The sequence below is a fragment of the Pogoniulus pusillus genome, chromosome 11 (assembly GCF_015220805.1).
Source record: "Pogoniulus pusillus isolate bPogPus1 chromosome 11, bPogPus1.pri, whole genome shotgun sequence".
NCBI lineage: Eukaryota > Metazoa > Chordata > Aves > Piciformes > Lybiidae > Pogoniulus > Pogoniulus pusillus.
In genome coordinates, this window is record NC_087274.1 from 34,117,440 (window position 1) to 34,134,885 (window position 17,446).

General features: G+C 46.8%; 1 protein-coding gene across 2 annotated transcripts in view; it reads right to left on the reverse strand.

Moving 5' to 3' along the window:
* Positions 1–16,176, reverse strand: part of KDM3A (lysine demethylase 3A) — a 30,670-nt gene extending 14,494 nt beyond the window's left edge. Inside the window, exons 1-11 of one of the 2 annotated variants that reach the window (XM_064151699.1) lie at positions 16,099–16,176; positions 15,332–15,520; positions 12,843–12,998; positions 10,368–10,478; positions 9,225–9,327; positions 8,322–8,446; positions 7,821–7,893; positions 7,643–7,728; positions 5,466–5,617; positions 3,914–4,476; positions 2,578–2,779 (exon numbers count right to left, since the gene is read on the reverse strand). In XM_064151699.1, coding sequence (XP_064007769.1) covers positions 2,578–2,779; positions 3,914–4,476; positions 5,466–5,617; positions 7,643–7,728; positions 7,821–7,893; positions 8,322–8,446; positions 9,225–9,327; positions 10,368–10,478; positions 12,843–12,998; positions 15,332–15,502 — 1,742 coding nt within the window. In that variant the 5' untranslated portion in view covers positions 15,503–15,520; positions 16,099–16,176. Of the gene's footprint in view, positions 1–2,577; positions 2,780–3,913; positions 4,477–5,465; positions 5,618–7,642; positions 7,729–7,820; positions 7,894–8,321; positions 8,447–9,224; positions 9,328–10,367; positions 10,479–12,842; positions 12,999–15,331; positions 15,521–15,809; positions 15,947–16,098 lie in introns of those variants that run through there. The other variant, XM_064151700.1, reaches the window with a different exon arrangement.
* Between the last annotated feature and the right edge of the window lie 1,270 nt (positions 16,177–17,446).

The window sequence follows — 17,446 nt, forward strand, 5'->3', positions numbered from 1 at the left end:
TCCAGAACCATGTGCAATTACACCCCTTAAGATACAGAATGCATCCTATTAACAATTCATTTGTTAAGGAGCTGCCAAAAACCCGAAACTGAGCCACATTTCAGTAATTTGCATGATTCTGAGTAGGTGTTGTTAGCATTTGAGTAAAAAAATCATCAAGAGTTCTGCTCCTGTTTGCAGGGATCTTTGTACAAAGTGCTGTGAAGGGAAAGTGATCTCTGATGGCAGTGTGCTCACTATGGAATTAACTGTGGTGCAAACACATGCTGGCAGCTGGCATCACCAGACCAACGCCATCTCTGGGCACTGCGGATTTTCTAGTCCATACAAAGGGGCAGTTCCTTCAGCTTCAGGTTCTAACCTGAAAGACTTGGGTCCTTTGAGCTGCCTTGCAGCCTAAAATGAATTGGCATAGCCTGTTGTTACTTGGGCCTCACACATTTCTGACCATTTCCAGGTCAGACCACCCCAAGATGACCACAGTAAGATCTAACTTGATGTTAAAGAACAGAGGAGTAACACAGCTTTTTTTCCCTGTTTTCAGCCTATAGTGCAAAACATGCAAGTAGACAGCACTGTGGTAGAAGAATAACCATCAAGAAACTTGTGAAGGGATGGGGGAGTCTGTTGGGGGTTCTCTCCCCACTGACTTCTTGGAGCCTTTCTGTTCAGTTTTCTCTCTTCAGAAGGTCCTCAGGCCTACAGGTTCTTGTTTAGTCTCAAGGTAGAATAAAAACAACCCCACAAATGCTTCAGGCTTGGGGCAGAGAAGCTGGAAAACTCAAGAGAAAAGGCCCTGGGGGTGCTGGCTAACAGCCCCTAAAGGCGAGTCAGGACATGCCTAGGTTGCCAGGAAGGGCACCAGCATCCTGGCCTAGATCAGCAATGGTGTGATCAGCAGGACCAGGGCAGGGGTTGTGTCCCTGGACTCAGCAGTAGGGAGGCCACACCTCAAAGCTTGGGTTCAGTTTTAGGTTTCTCACTCCAAGACAGACATTGAAGGACTGGAATAGGCCTGGAGAAGGGCAATAAAGCTGGGGAAGGGTCTGGAGAACAGGGCTGGAGAGGAAAAACTGAGGGAATTAGGGATGTTCAGCTTGGAGAAGGAGACTGAGGAAAGACCTCATTGCCCTCTACAACTTCCTGAAAGGAGGGCTGCAGTGAGGTGCAGGTTGGGCTCTTCTCTCCAGTGTTAGGTGACAGAAGAAGAAGAAATGGCCTGAAATTGTGCCAGGGGACAGCTAGGTTGAACATTAGGAAAAATGTCTTTGCTGCAAGACTGGTCAGGCACTGGAACAGGCTGCCCAGGGAGTCCCCCATCCCTGGGGGTGTTGAAGAAACATGTGGCCATGACACCTGGGGACATGATATAACGGCCACAACAGTGTTATGTCAATAATTGAGTGCAATGAGCTTAGAGAACTTTTCCAACACAAACAGTTCTGTGACTCTATGAGAACAAAGTCACTCCTCTGAAAATCAAAAGGCAAACTGAGAAGCAGCAAGCTCCCCACCTCCTGTGTGATAACCATTGTTTTGGAGTCTCACTCTAATAACAGAGTCCAAAGCTTAAATGGGTACAGGGGAAAATGAAGAGAAGCATGCAACAACATCTGAATGTGAGATCAAATGGGGAAAATGTACATAACTTGAAAACAAAGGAAATACGTTGAAACTCAGCCAACCAGTGCAGCCTGACAGCACCCACCCTGAGCTTACAGACAGGCTTTGGTACCAGTTTAACATCTTTCTGAAAGGGTTCTGCAGTGCCCTAACAACTAAATGTTTTATCACTGAAAGACTGAGTGTCCAACTCAAGATTCAGGCTCTGGGGAGGTGCAGAGTAAAGGATCTGAAGCTGCAGATCAGGTTTGGAAAACCAGCAAGCATTCAGAACTCAGCTTCCTTAGAGTTGCCTTCCTGATGCTCCCACATCTGTGCTCCTGAACCCCAGCATAGGCACCGATTAAAGGTTTCTACGGAGGACTTCAAGAAGAAGCACAAACTCTGTGTGTGAAGTGGAACAAAGAACTGAGGCACACAATGGATTTGTTCACTCTTCCCATGACTCCATCTGAAAGCCACTGGCCACTTACTGCAGCTCTTCTGCAGCAGTGGTTATGTCTAACACTCCATGTGTCCAACTGCTCAGCTTTAGTAGACAGGCATGGAATCCACTTTCTCACTTATCTCCACTATGCTGACCTGTACCACTCAAGCTACATTAGTGTTATCCTACTGGCGCTTGGCCCAGAGCAGCAAAATAAAGAGCTCAGAGTCCTGCCAAAGTATTTTCTACTCAAACCAAGCAGTTCTAAAACTCCTGAGGGCTAAAAATAAAACAGACAGGTGTGCCAGCCTGACCAACCTCATGAGCCAAGTGTGACAGCATGACCAACCTGACACATCAAGGTCTAGCATTTCTGACCCAGACACCTTATGGAACTCTTTTCTCATCTGTCCTGTCCACATTAGAAGCTAACAGCAGAAGAGCCAAAGGTCAGAGGTGCCTCAGACATGGCTTGTTACACACCTCTGAAGAGCATAAAGCCTGTACAGAGCCAAAGCTGCTCTTACCTTCTGAAGTGAAAGAACCGACAGAAGACCGTGGAGTCTTTCTGCTCCTTGTTCTTGCGGTAGCTGTCCAGGCGGCACTCCCTGCACTTGTGCAAGTGAGGAGCGATGTTATTGCAGGAACCATCCTGCACAAACGCTTCTCCACTCTGCTGCAGCTTCTTCACTTTGCAAGCATCTGCTAGAATGGACTTGCGAACAATGACTGCAGGGAAGAGCAGTGGAAATGAGACAGGCTTCAGTTTCTTGTACAGACTGCAAGCAAATGTATCAGTGACCGGGGCACTGCAGCCTTCCCTGCAACTCTCACACACTGGAACAAAGCTCTGCTAAAATAGATGCTGCAGGTCAGCACGAACTCTCCAGCTATAGTTCCACTGGAGTCCTGGTCTGTGAAGCCAAGCCTGAGAGCTCCTTTCTCCCCTTCACAGAGCACTCAAAGAGCATTTGGTTTTAACAACTGCTTTTCAGCCCGCAGGGCTGCAGTAGCTGAGCACCGAGCAGAGCACCCTTAACAAGGCAAAGACAGAAGTCCTGTTCGCAGTCCTGTTTTCAGCCTTCACGATGCAAAACACTTTTTAGCACCTAACTGTTACAGATCCCAAACATCCTTCTGCCAGACTGTGGGTGAGCCCCATCAGGGCACAACAATGGCTGCTTGGCTGGCTGTGTGTACCCATGTTAATGATGGAATAGCAGATGGAAAATCAAGACAAGCAACATGAGCCTGGAAAGTGAGGAGATGTGGGTGTGTGGGGAGATTCCCAGAACTCTGATCAGCTGAAATGCCTCATGCACAAGAAAAGAAATCAGGGCTCCAGCTCCTTAAACAACTACAGCCTTTATCATTCTGTCCCATGTGGAAAACTTGAAGTGCTCACCAAGTGGAACTGGGCCACAACCCCCACCAAAACAAAACAGAAACTAGAGGGATTGGTTTTGTGGTTTCTTTTTTGTTGGTTGGGCTATGCTGATTGATTTCGTAACAGTTACTTAATGCCAGCCCCTCTGGAAAAATGCTTTGAGAACATCTCACTAGTTTACAACATTTAGGGCCACTGATAACTACTTCTGAAAAGCTGTCTCATGCCCTCAGAATTTGCACTCGAAACAGATCCCTGCAATTGCAACTTGTTTTGTGTTGCACACATTTTGTAACTACTTCTTTCCAAACCTTACTGAGTCCTTTTCCTTGACTAAGAAAGGACATTCTTCATCTTTGTTTCGTTGCCTTTGTAAGAGAACCCACAAATGACTGATTTTGCACAGATCACAAAGAACCCACTTGTCTGCAGTCGCACAGCAACAAGGACTTTCAGAAAGGGTGAAGAACACTTACTGTTATCCTGGGCCTTGGCACTCCCAGTCCAAAAGCTTTCATTTTCACTTCTGTCATAAAGAATCTCATTTGAATGTCTTCTGATAAAGTCCATGTCTGTGAGTTCATCTATCTTGTTTGCTCTGTGGCTGTTCTGGCTGTTGCAGTTGCTCTGTGATTTCACTCCAGAGTCAGCCAAAGGCAGCAGATGAGCATCTGAGGTCGAGGGTCTACAATCTAAAGTCCGCTGCAGCTCTGCAGTGCTACTGCCCCTGGGGATGGCTGTGGGAGGGCTTAGATGTTGCAACTGTTTGACAGAAACACATTCTTTTGGAAAGTTTGTTGCAGGCTTCAGAAGAGTTTCGTTTGTATTTTTCAGGTTGCTTCCTTTGTCATTAGCTGAATCAGCCAAAGATGAAGATCTTGAGGTTGTCAAAGAGGTATATTTGGCATTTGGGTTGCTAAGGTTTTGTTCTTTAGTCACAAAGCCCACCTTGGGAAAGGCCGACAGGGTCTCCTTCAATGGTTTCACTCCAGCACTAAGACAAGAAGGGTGAGTTTCTGGCAGGCTTCGTCTGCACGTGCTGAAACACAGGAGATGCAACAATCAGACAAAGAAAAAGCTGCCCAAGGAATCAGGGCATCGGCTGCTCCATCTAGAAATATTTTGGGCTTGGAAGAATTTAATCCTGTTCTTGAATTCTGACATTGAACATTCTCAATGCTGGAGTTCTGGGAGGGTTTTGTTTAGTTTTCTGGGGTAGCTTTTTGATTTTTTTTTAAGAGTTGGACAAGAATGCCAAAGTTGCACAAACTCAGCTACTGCAGCTGCCCCACTGCTTTTCCTCAGCAGTGAGCAGTTCCTGCCTCACTCCCTCCATGCAAGGCCCAAACAAGCAACAGTAGCCCTTTTGCACATCTGCCCAAGGAGGTTCTAACATCAAGGAACTTCCGTCTGGCACTGTTAAGACTGTACTGCAGACACCAAAACTGCTCCAACACAACTAGCACCCGTTTAAAAGAAGTCCTTTTCCCCCACATTAATCTTGTGAGATACATAGTCAAAACTAAGCACAGAAATCCCTCTACCACTGCTTTCAAAGCTAACAGAATGTTTCCACAATTATGTTAATTTTTGTGACAGAACCAGGAGCAAGACAGAAGTCTGAAGTCACCAATGTTGTAAAGAAAGACAAATGGGGACCTGTACTTGATCTGCAAGCTGCCAGTGCACAGGACACCTGCCTGGATGCGTTCTGTATTTCCTGAGGCAAGGGAGGAATGCATTTGACAAAAAGCAGGCACCACACCTACGTGCAACCCAGCAGTTTAGAGATGGGTACAGGGCAGCACTGACAGTGGCTGCAACAGTGAAGGGCACCTATCAGAAAGATGAACAGGAAAACTAAGGCATAAGCAAGTCAATTATGATCCCAGGGCAATTAAAGCAATCATTTTTCTCAGCTAATTTTACAGCAGTTATTTACCACAGATCTTTAAAATGACCTTGAGTTTGTTTTGGAGGTATTTTTAGAGAAAAAGAAGTCTACATAGGTACAAACTGCTTCCTTACCCTTGAGGTGTTTCCGCACCAAGGTTGGGCGGTGAGTTAGCTGGCAGGGGCAGGCCTTGATGCCTTTGGTCTTTATTAGCAGGAGTACATCCTAGCAACGCTTCACCCATCACAGTTGGTACTGACTGCACATGTCCCTGACTGGGAGGAACCTGTAACAGAGATTTCAACAGCTAGGAAAAACTGAGGGTAACACAAACACTGCTTTGCAGGCTTCAGCTCGACAGAAAAAATTATATCAACGCCTTTCTTAGTAGTGAAGATTCTTCCTTGCTCAATCTGTATGACAGAAAGACCTTCACATGCTTCTAATCCTTACAGGTTCTAGGAAACACTGCTCATGCTAATTAATTTTCTGCAATTAACAAACTTGGGGGAAGAAAGGTGTATTAAAAAGTGGAAAGGAAGATAGAGCTCTGATCTTTGTAAGTGGCAGGGCAACAACCTCTCCAAAATAACTGCAGTAATCAGAATTCAGAAAGAGCTTTTGGAGCCCTTCTGATAATCTTAAGAGAAAACTAAAACTGAAGCTAGTTTGAAAACATCACCAAAACTCCAGATGTGCACTTCCCTGAAGAAAAATCTCTGTACTAGGATTCTACAAAGTGATAAATAAAGCAATCCTTTGCTGACTGAATCAGCCTTACAAATCTGCCACTGTTCTTAGGAACAAGAGGCTTACCCAATTAGCAAGTGTCTTTAAAACCTGTTCTTTGCGGGGCTCCTTCCTCAGCTGACACCCGTATTCCACTCCCACGTGCTCAGCTAGCCTTGTTAACAGCAGCTCCAACAATTTCCTTCCTACTTTGATACCACACAGCTGGCAGGCATCAAGAGAAGCTCTCAAAAAAACTGCTGGAATTAACTCCTCCTCAGAAATCAGAGACTAAACAAAACATGGCTTTGGCTTATGGCTCACATACATTCACAGTCATGGAAACCAGAAGCACAGAAAGCTGCTGCTCCCCTCATCAGGACCTACACTCATCGAAACTATCATGAGGAAACCATTGTTAGACATTTCCTCAAAAGGACAAAAGTGATCAAGGACGCAGGAAAAAAACTACGAAGTCAGACCACAGAAACTTCTCTGCAGGACACTGGGATACAGAATAAAGAGCAGCTTTACATGCATCAAGCAGGTTGCTCAACTGCTCAGTGTGCAGAAGTCTACAGAACAGCAACTGAGCACCCAAAAAGCACTCAGGGTGCTCCGAGAACAGGAGTTACTGAAGCAGCACGAGCAGGATGTGACTGCAGCATGCTGACGTGGGGCACACTCTTCAACATCACGAACTACAAGCCAGAGAACTCCCTTCCATGTGCAATCTTACCCTGTAGCTCCTCCTCCACACTGCATCTGAGAAGCCGTTAACGACTTCTAATAATGGTATCCAGTAATTAGCGAGATCTACACAGCTGACTCAGCACAGGCCTCACTGCACAGAGGTCAAGAACAATGCAAAAAAACAAAACAAACAAAAACCCAACCTTCTCAGCCCACCACCACTCCAGAGCTTCCAGAAGGCTACTCCTGCCTCAAATGTAATTTCAAGTCTGGAACATCACAGCAAAATGACAGGACGAGTTTGAAGGACTGCTAATGGCAAAGCCATTAGTTTTCCTCTGCAGTTCTCTGCTTACATTCCCTAGACTGCCTTTTGACCTTTGAGACGAGGGGGGGTCACCACAAAAAAAATAAATGTAGACATGAAGTGCTAGGAGTGTAGTGAGAGGCCTTTTTTGTACTAAAACAGTATTTTTTTCAGACTCTGCTTGTGTGGCTTGGATCCACAAAGCACCTGAGTACCGCTGAAGGTTTTGGGTGTAGATGCAAAACGGTTAACAAAAGAGTGTGCAAAGCCAAGGTTATAAATTGGAGAAGTGTTTTGCATTTACTTCCACTACAGAATACATGACCAGGCAGGCTAACTCCAAAGGTGGGGGCAAAAAGCACAGCTAAAAAACCCAACCAACCTTTGGGCCTCAGTAACTTTTTCAACCATTCTCACACGGCAAGATGTTCTTACCCATGCCTAGACAAGTTTCAAACAACTCAACACACCCTCCCAGGGATCATATTTATTGTTCCACTCTCCTCCTAATCCTTGTTTCCGACTGTTCTGAGAAGTAACACAAGCATTAGGCAACAGTCATGTAGCACAGGAAGGTGTTACCTCAGAAGATTTGGCATGTTTAGCATCAACGCTTCCACCATTCTCAGATGACTTCCTCTTCACCCCCCCAATTCTTTTAGACTTATCTGGAAGAGAAGGGGAGCAGGATTAGTCCATTCATCACAAATATGCTACTTCATGCTTGAAGGACAAACAGTGACACAGTGACAGCTCTTACCACACTTCCCATTGTTTTCATATATGATTTCAACGTGAATTAACTCCGGATCCAGAGTTTTTAAAGCTGGAATCTTGGAAAGAACAAACACACAGGAAAAAGCCACATCACAAGGTGAAAGTTCCCACAGGGACACATTTATCTCAGATGCTGAGTTACAGACACTTTGCCTTATGCTCTATGGATTGTTGTACCAATGTCTCTGAATGAAAGCCCACACATGAACTGGTGCTTCACAGCACTGGCAAAGCAGGATCAGAGGTTTGCCTCACCCTTCCAATCAGGTATCCAGATCTCCTTCACTTTGTGCAGGCCATTTGTGATTTGACAATTCCACCAGCAACACAGGGAAATGCTCTGGTGTAATACATTACTCTGCACTGGCCCCCACTTTTTTTAAGCTTATTAGAGTAAGGACAGAATTAGAAGTAGTGTTACTGGGGATATAAATTCAAGTTGTCACCCATTCCCAATTGTAACGCCACAGCAACTGATTCTTACCTCCTGACAGTTGACTTCTAGAGTTCTTGTAGCTGGATTACCATTGACAACCACTGCTGTGAACCACTGGGTAGATGGATCCAGGCTATATATCCTAATTTTTGAACCAATGATATTTTTTCCCCCTTAAAAAAAAAAAAAAAAAAAAAGACAGTTTAAGAGAAAGTGAGCAGGAAAATCTCAGTTAGCAGCATGGTGGTGCTGGCAGTACTGCATTCAAGGTGCCAAACAGAGAGCCACCAGCTCTATTTCTGGAATAGCCCAGTGAAGTTTTTCAGAGGTTGAGACATGGAGCAGAGGCCAGCCTGAGCTCCAGATTGCAGTGACACAGGAATAGAGAGTCAATGATTAGATGTGACTTCTTCCTCTCTTTACAGTATTGGAAATGCCAATTCTCAGCTGCAGTGTTTACCTCTCCAAAAAAGTAAGGCACTTCTTGCACATGCAAGCATATGGCTACAAGTGCACTTGGTATGAACCCAGGAATTAAAAATCCAAAGCCAGAAAATCTAAACAGAACAACTGCAACTAGACTAAAAATTAGCCTCTACATAAAACTTCAGAAGTTTTAAAAACAAGCAGCAGACTGAAAAGAAAAGAAATATATTTGAAGAAAACCAAAGAACTGCAGGGATGCTTGCTAGGAATTTGTTATCTTTTATGAGTGTCAGACCACTCATGTGTGCCTAAATTGGGTACTCGCTCTTACAAAGCTAATCCTTGAAACTTAAACCTCTGTAATCCTTTTGCATTTTGCATTCAGGGCTGCAAAAGAAACTGGAATCAGTACTTTTAAAAGTTTTTATCCCTAAAGCAGATTCCTGTCTTTTACACCTCTCTTGTTAACATTTCCCTTTTGCTTTGAGTATTTGCTGCTAGAGTTTTCCACCAGGGAGCATGTACCTTGTACCAAGCGTGTTTCATCTAAGTGTTTCTTAACCAAAGCCTGAATTTCCTCATTAACGTTTTGATCATCTTTAAGAGGAAGCCTGGAACTGTCCACATCCTATTTAGGGGAATAAAAAAAGTAGCTATTAGGGAAAACTATTAACAAAGCCCCACAAAACAAGACAGCAGCAATTCATGCAAGTTCAAATTTCTCATGACTGATTTCATTCTGCTCCCAGGATTTACTGTGCTCATTTCCTCACCACTAACCTGGATCAACTATCTACAAGTCCAACTGAAGTGAGGTCTCCCCTCTGTTCTGCTCTGCTATTTGTACAAAGCAGAAGGCTGAAGAAACTGCTATTCAGGATGCCAGAAAATTAATCTTGTACGCTGCAATACTGAGATAAGGCCTCTACATGAGGTAAGCTCCACTCTGTCCCTGGGCCAACCCAGGTGAGACAACAATCTACAACTCAAATTTAGCATTAAGTGATTCTTTTATTAGTTTCTCAGAGCTTTTGTCTATCGACTGACTGCTAACAGGTCAGAGCAGATACTCCTGATGCCACTAGGAGCATGTGACATTCATTACCACTTTCATTCAGATTGTTTGTAGCTCTTATCAGTCGTTTCCTGAGTTCTTTAGCATCAGTATATTCTGGTTTTCAAAAGGCCTGAGCAGGGCAGTTGTTTCAACCCCTCCCTACCTCATGGTCACTAACAATTTCTCCTCCTCAATAAAGGGGCTGTAGTTCAACCATCGCATTACATCCTGCCCAATCCATCGTTTAAGATGAGAAGGGATGTATTGCTAATTAAAAATCAAGATTTATTCCAGACGTCCCTGCCACTCCTCTCACAGTAATGACAATTGTGTCCACAAGAACAAACAGAAACTACTTCAGATTACTCCCACCAGCGACCTGATGACTGCTGTCACCTGAGCTGAGTAATTGCCCTGGCACACTTCCTCACCCAGCCCTCTTAAATGACCATGATCAGCAGACACTAATATTACATTTGGGACTGATATCTATGAGTTAGAGCAATACAAACCTGCTGCTGAGTTTTTACCCATCGAAAGACTGCATTTAGAATATATTAACTTGACATATCTCAGATCCCAAGATAAAAGATTAATCTTCCCAAGGTTACCTGAATGGGTGTCAGAAGGTCTTTAGAAATGAAAACACATCTCTCCTCACCCAGATAGCGCACACAAACAATTGATCCCAAACCAGCTTTGTCCACCAAGGACTTGTAAGTCTAGAAGAGTGATAAACATTGTCTTAAGAGTAAGAAGATCTCATTATTCTGCATTTGCATAAAAAAACCCTACTTTAGTTTTGCATCTCTTTCCTTGTTAAGGTACCACAGCTACATTCAACTTTTGCAACAAAGCAAGTTTCCAACAAAACTTTTCACACAGGCCTAATAAAGGAGTTTCTGGACATTACTTGAAAGTTCTCTCATTCATAACAACGAGCTAGGAATCCAGTTCAGGCAGCTGCCATGAACCGTTCATCTCAACATGAAGAGTTACTACGAGTTCTAATGGTGGGTATGTTAATGAAACATCCTCCTCTCCACAGACTGGGGAATAACTAGCAAATCAACAAAGGCCTGCTGCAGGGCTTATGCTGAAGTTCTCAAAGCTCATGCAACACTGACAATACAGATAATGATGCACTAACGTGCAGGTGTCCCTCAGAGCTGCTACAGCACTGCAGTGCAATGATGACGCTGTGCCCAGGTACACCAAAGGCTTTAAGAACTGACAAGAAAACAGCAATTTCCTTTAAAAGCCTCTGAACTCTTCCTAATATGTTCATGGTTAAGTAATGTCTAGTCCTGCAGTAACAGTTCTGAGTAGGCAGGCATCAGGAGCCTCGAAAAAGAAGTGGCAAGCAAGAAAAATACATTTGTGCCCCATTTAAAAGGGAAAACCAAACCTGATTCTCATCCAAAGGACTGATCAAGCAGGCTTCCTTTCCCTTTGCTGTTTTCACTTCAGTTACAGCAGTACTGCAAAAGGGCAGCATCACCAGAAGAGAAGCAGGAGCCTCAGAGTAATTGGGCAGTGAGAGAGCTCTGCAGAGCTCTTCCATGTGTCAGAACACTCTCTTCTACTAGCACCAAGAATGTGCGATCAAGACTGAAATACATTAATCCACACACCTCTTTCTGGACCCCTTCTTTTCTGCTTAGTGTGGTGATGGTTACCATGACAGGACAAGGGGGAATGGCTTGAAGCTGAGGGAGAGTAAGGTTAGACCAGAGCTTGGGAAGAAGTCAGCGCAAGTGTAGTGAGACGCTGGAACAGGTTGCCCAGGGAAGTTGTGGATGCCTCCTAACTCAAGGCCAGGCTGGATGAGGCCTCAAGCAACCAAGTCTAGTTGAGAGGTGTCCCTGCCCATTGCAGGGAGTTTGAAATAGATGATCTCAAAGGTCCCTTCTAATCTGAACCATTCTGCAATTCTACGAATGCTTAGTATGGTTCACCAAGTTGGACTGCAAGACCTTAGGGAGGAAGTCTTTTCTGCCAAGACAAGCTCCAGTATTGTCCTTTACTTTGGTCTAGGTGGCTCCTGATAAATGAACTTTTAGACATGTACACTGCCTGAACTGACTCTTCAAATGCATCATGAAGGAAAATTCATGCACAACAAAGCATCCAGTAGGAATTGTTCTGAGACTTGGAAAAGAACAACAGCTAAGTTTAAACAGCAGGCTTTCAGAACACTGCAGTAGCAAAATTATTAGTGACGTGCACAGGTCAGGAATTGATGAGTCATCTTCCCAGTTCCTCTCCCAACCCATTTGGCCCTACTTCCAATATCTGTTTAGATTAGCTCTGCTTAAGAATGAAGCTCAGCTAAACGCGACACCATGAAGCACACTGCTGTTATACCTGGGGAGGTGAAGAGTACTGAAACATGCAGCACAACTCCAGCACAAGTTTACACCTCCATTTAACACACAGGTACTCCGATCCATAGTATCAAAGTACTCAAGCACAGCTGAGACAGCACGAAATGCTCCTCATTAACCACTGCTGGGTAGTTTGCCTAGCCAGCCATGCATGGTGCTTACAGGAAGCTTGGCTCTCTGCCTTGTGCAGTGTAGCTCCAGTGGTTATAAAGACAAAATCCTAATCCCACAAATCACCTGTGCCAGGCAGCCATCACAGAAGGGTCTGTCTTAGATCAAGCAGCACCAAAGAATCAACAGTACCCAAGGCAAAGTAAACCAAGAATTTAAGATACAAGTGTAGGCTATATCCTCAGCAACCTATCCTTTACCCTTTTTCTCTATTTGCAGCTGCAACTTCGTGAAAGCAGGGAGAAACATAAGATCAGAGGGAGAAGGAATTAACATTGTACAGAAAAGTGGGCTGGGAGGGAAGCAAATTCATACAAATATTGTGCCTCTATCCCCAGGCACAACACACAACTTCCAACACTGACAAGCTCTGCTGAGTTCTAGCTGTACAAAGAAAGATGCTTAGTCTCCAGATCACATCTAAGAGTACAGGAGTGAAGTTCTACTTCAGAAACCCACACTTTTAAACACTGTCCTTACAAGATGCAACTGCAGAGCCCAAATGATTTAGGCCAAGCATATACTTGCCATTGCAGGCCACTGGACAGAAGACATAGAAGTAGCTGGGAATTTTCTTTCAGCCAGTACCAGCTTTTGCTCCACCAGGAATGCTTTCATTCTATGGTTGTAGACTTCTATCCATCGTCTCTTTTCCCATGGCTCATCATCAAACTCCACACAAATCTACAGAAAGGGAATGAAGAGGAGTGACTAACCATAAAATAGACATACAACACAAGAAAGGACAAACACCAATCTCCTTGGGAAAAAAAATCAAAGTGCTTTATAAAACAAACTCAATTACTGCTTTTCTGTCAACCATACTATCACTAAAGCATTCCAGGCTGACCTAGTATGTGATAAGTGACAGTCAGCAGTAACTGGTTTGTCATCATCACATAAATCATCAATATTCCTACTCAACTCTACCATGTTCTCATCTCAAAAAGTCATATGCTGATCAAGGATGGTTCAATGAGTTAACTCTGCCAGTGACACCTACAACCAAGGAAAGCCACAGCCCCCAGAACTTTAGAGGGCTGCACTCTGTAGTGCCAATGCATTTGCCACACATTTGCCACTCTTCTCTGGAGCACTCGAATAAACAAGATCTTCTTCCAAAGAATATAACTTTAGTTAACTTAGTGAAAGCACAAGTGACAGGAAGCCAGTAAAGGTGCTCCAATACTATAATGTGAAGGTCACTTGCTGCCTGCTTTAAACAGGTGACTCGACCTGTTTCTTTGGGAAGGCATTACCCTTCTTTGCTGATTTTTCCATGCTGCCTATGAAAGGACTTGGAAAGGCTTTGGAAGTGGAGTAATTAGGTAAAGCATACTTCTCAGGAAAAAAAAAAAGTTTTGTAAATCACTCAGTCTGCCCATAAAATACAACAGTCCAGCCCACACCCTAACAGCAGATAAACCACTTGAGTGAATCTCTAAGGGGAAAGGCAAGTAAAAGCACATGAATGAGAACGTTCCCACAGCCAGGAGGGTACAGAAATTAATTTAATCATTTTGAAGTTCCTGGAAACAAGGAAGAGATAAGCAAACAAGCCCTGTGCCAGAACCAGAATGGCTTGTTTTGTCTGGAGCATCAGCAGTGCATGAACGGGACGACACAGTTGAGAAAATACTTCCAAAAGCAGCTGACAGTCCTTCTGTTTTGTAGCTTGTTCCTGACGCCATACAAACTGCAAAGTTTGAAACACTCATGTAAAGATATTTCTCTCTGCCAATCCATTACTGCCTCGGGTCTAAGTCTTGTCCCGGGCCGCCAGAAGCCAGGGGAAGGCATGTGCTTGCTACAAGAGCTCTTCGCACCCCACAGTCTACTCGGCAACTTCTCTAGCACTTTCCTGGGGAACGCATTAAGCCAATCACTTCTGGCAGGACCACAGCCAGTTCCAAGGCTCACAGTGAAGTCTTCAACGGCATCTGCTCTTCTCCTTTTAAGTCCCAGAGAAGGACCTTAAGAAGAGTTCTCTGTAGCAGCAACATCCTCCTCCTCCTCGCTCCAAGTATGGCATGGAGACAGCCCCGCTGTCCAAAGATAGAGAAAGCTCCACCCCTACCGCACAGCCACAACAAGAAGCTCGGCGTCCAACAACTCTTCCTAACAAAGTTTACACTTCCAAAAGTTACACTCCCAAGAAAGAGTCAGAAACGCCTACGATTTCTTTTTCTTTCAAAATGAGCAGATCCTTCTTCAGCTAATTGAAGGTCATAAACTTCCACTACAAAAAGGCAAGGAAAGCACTTTAATGGAAGATGTGGCTGTCATAGAACAGCCTGCCAGCAAAGGCTCTTGTAGAAACAAGCAAGAGGACCACGCACAAGACGCCCTTAGTGAGCATGCTGTGCACTACCGTAACTGCCCAGACCTGCTTGGATAGCTTCACTGACTACAGCTGTCAGAGAGCCTCTCAACAGCTTCGCAGTCCACCTGCAAAGTACAAGTTAAACTACGCGAAGCTTGCAGTAACTGACTGGGTGTTGAAAATGCTCTTAGTAACCATTATTAAGTGGCCATCACATTAGAAGAGTTCAAGAAACCTCCACCACCACACATGAACTTGGTCCATCTTTTAAGACAGCCGAAGCACTTGTTCATTACCACTCCCAACACTGAGAAAGGTCACCAATCACAACAACACAAGAGTTGCACTTTCAGCTCTGGGGAAAAAAACAAACCTGTTCGCAAATGACAAAACCATAAAGTAACACAACAAGTGCAATAAAACCCTTAAGTATTCAAAATACTAGTAGAAGAAAGCACACTTATCATTAGTTTGAGCCAGTTTCCAGCACCAAGAGGACCACGGTCAGGGCCGTAGCCAGGGGTGCACTTGTCCAAGTACACGAAGCAGGGAAGCTGACCAAGGCCTCTCTACCCCAACAACTGCATGTATATATAGCTGTGCGCACACACACCCACACGCACGCACACGAAGCTGCCAGAGCACAGGGTAAGCACTCAGGTTTTAGAAGGTTACTTCCGAAGTTCCCGGTTACCTTTAGGTCTTGTTTGGATATGTCCGTGTGCGAAACCGCTCGGATCCTACCCGATTTCCAGGGCCATTCCAAAACGCGGCTGACATCCCACGGCCTGTCGTCTTCCTCCGACAGGCTGAGGAACTTCTTGCCCACGAGCAGCGACCAGCTCCCCTCGAGCCTCAGCACCATTTTAACTCATCGGGAGGCCTTCAGGAAGTCGAAGGAAGGAGAAAAGACCAAAACATGCAAGGCGCCGGACACCTGGCAGCCCCGCTCCCAACCCTGCCCGCAGCTCGCCCCCCGCCCGCCTTTCCTCACAGGGACCCGCGGGGGCCAAGGCGGGCTGGAGCAGTCATTTCCTTTCTCTTTTCCCCGTCCTCCCGCCTCCCTCCCCCGCTTCTCATTAGGCGGCCCCAGCCGAGCCCTCAGACGCCCACAGGACGCTTCCTCGCCCACGTTCTGTTAATCATTGCCTCAGTGTAGGGGGTGAAAATACCAGAAGCTGCTGCGGTGCAACTCGCAAAGACTTCCAACCCGGTCGGCCGCCCTCTGCCTTCCTCAGCCTGTCCCCCGTCGCCTCTTTGTTCCCTCCCTCCCTCCCAGGAGCAGGAGCGCGACTCAGCAGCTAAAGGCGAGGCAGGGAAGGAGCTGATCGGGCCAAGCTCCTTCCGGACGCCTCTTGGCCCCACCTAGACACCCTCCCGCCCTCTCAAGGCAGCCTCCAGCCTCGCCCCTTCCGCCACGCGGCCTCTCCCAGCCCCCCGCTGCCGTTCCCCCCGGCGCACCCCGCGGCCACACGGCGCCCGTCAGCGGGCCCCGCGCACGCAGCGCTGCCTCGGCTCCGGCCGCTGCGCACAGCCGGGCCCCACGCGCACGCCCCCCACCGCGCGTGCCGCCCCTGCCCCCGCTGGCAGCCCGCCCCCGCTGCTCTACCCCTCTTTGCCATTGGCTCCTCCTCGCCAGCGGGGCGGGGCGCGCGGTCAGCTTCCCGCTGCGATTGGCCTGCAGTGTCGGTGCGCGGATCCAGGCCACGCCTCAAAGCCGTTTCTCAGCAGATGGCTGGAAAAAAAAAAAGTATCCTTCCGCAGAGCATCGAGCGAAGGAGTCCGCCAGCCCGCCCACACCCACGAAGAGCCCCCAAGACGGGGCCAGATGGAAGAGAAAGAGCATGGTTGAGGCCACCGCACGGCTGGGGGCTCTGCCGCAGGCCAGCTCGGCCTAAAGCCCTAAGGAGTGCCTTTGAAGACGGCGGAAGGATCCGAAGGAGGCAAAAGGCGTGAACCGACCCTTATACGTGCGGCTCGCGGCGTACTCAGCTGTAGCGCGGGGGGAGGGGGCACCTGCGGCGGCTCTGCGCAGGCGCTCCTGGGCACCGGGCACCTGTGGGGGCGCTGCGGGCTGCCTGCCCGCGCAGGGGGCAGTGCCCGACACCTGCTCGCCGCCGCCGCTGCGCCTGCGTGCTGGGGCGCGGCGGCGCCCGAGGGCGGGCGGAGCCAGGCCGAGGCGTTCCGCGGGGCACCATGTTGTTTGGTGCCTTTGAGGGCTGAGGGAGTAGCAGGTGTCCGTGGAGGGCGAGGCGTTACAGCGGCCCAAAGATGGGCTGGAGGAGCCGCGGCGGCCTGGCAGTCTTCAGAGAAGCGCTAGTTGCACCTGACCTGGCTTATGGAGTTCTGTCTGCAAGCTAACAGCTTCCACCACCATAGAGCTCTCATTCCTCTCACGCAGGAGCTGTGTGTGCTTGTGAAGGGCTGTAGCTGCATCGAAGTGAGTAACGGAATGAGTCCACAGTACGAGGAAGCGTGTGCGCCCTGAGGGAGTGTTTGCTAGCTGGCACCGAAAGGGGAAGGAGGCACATTCCTTCTCACACCTGAGTATTTAGTATACAGAGCTGCCCCAGAAAATGGGATTTGTGGTGTCTTCTAAAGCAAGCTGTATCTACAACTACCAAATGGCTTGTTTCATTGTGGGCTTTGGTAGCAGGTGTGGTGCAACACAGAATCACAGAAAATATCCAGAGACCTCAAAGCTTCAACCCTCGACCTGGCGCTGAAGAGTCAGCACTAACCACATCTCTCATCCAGTGCAGGTGTTGTATGTCTGCTCTGAAGTCCTTAGTTTGATGCATGCACAACA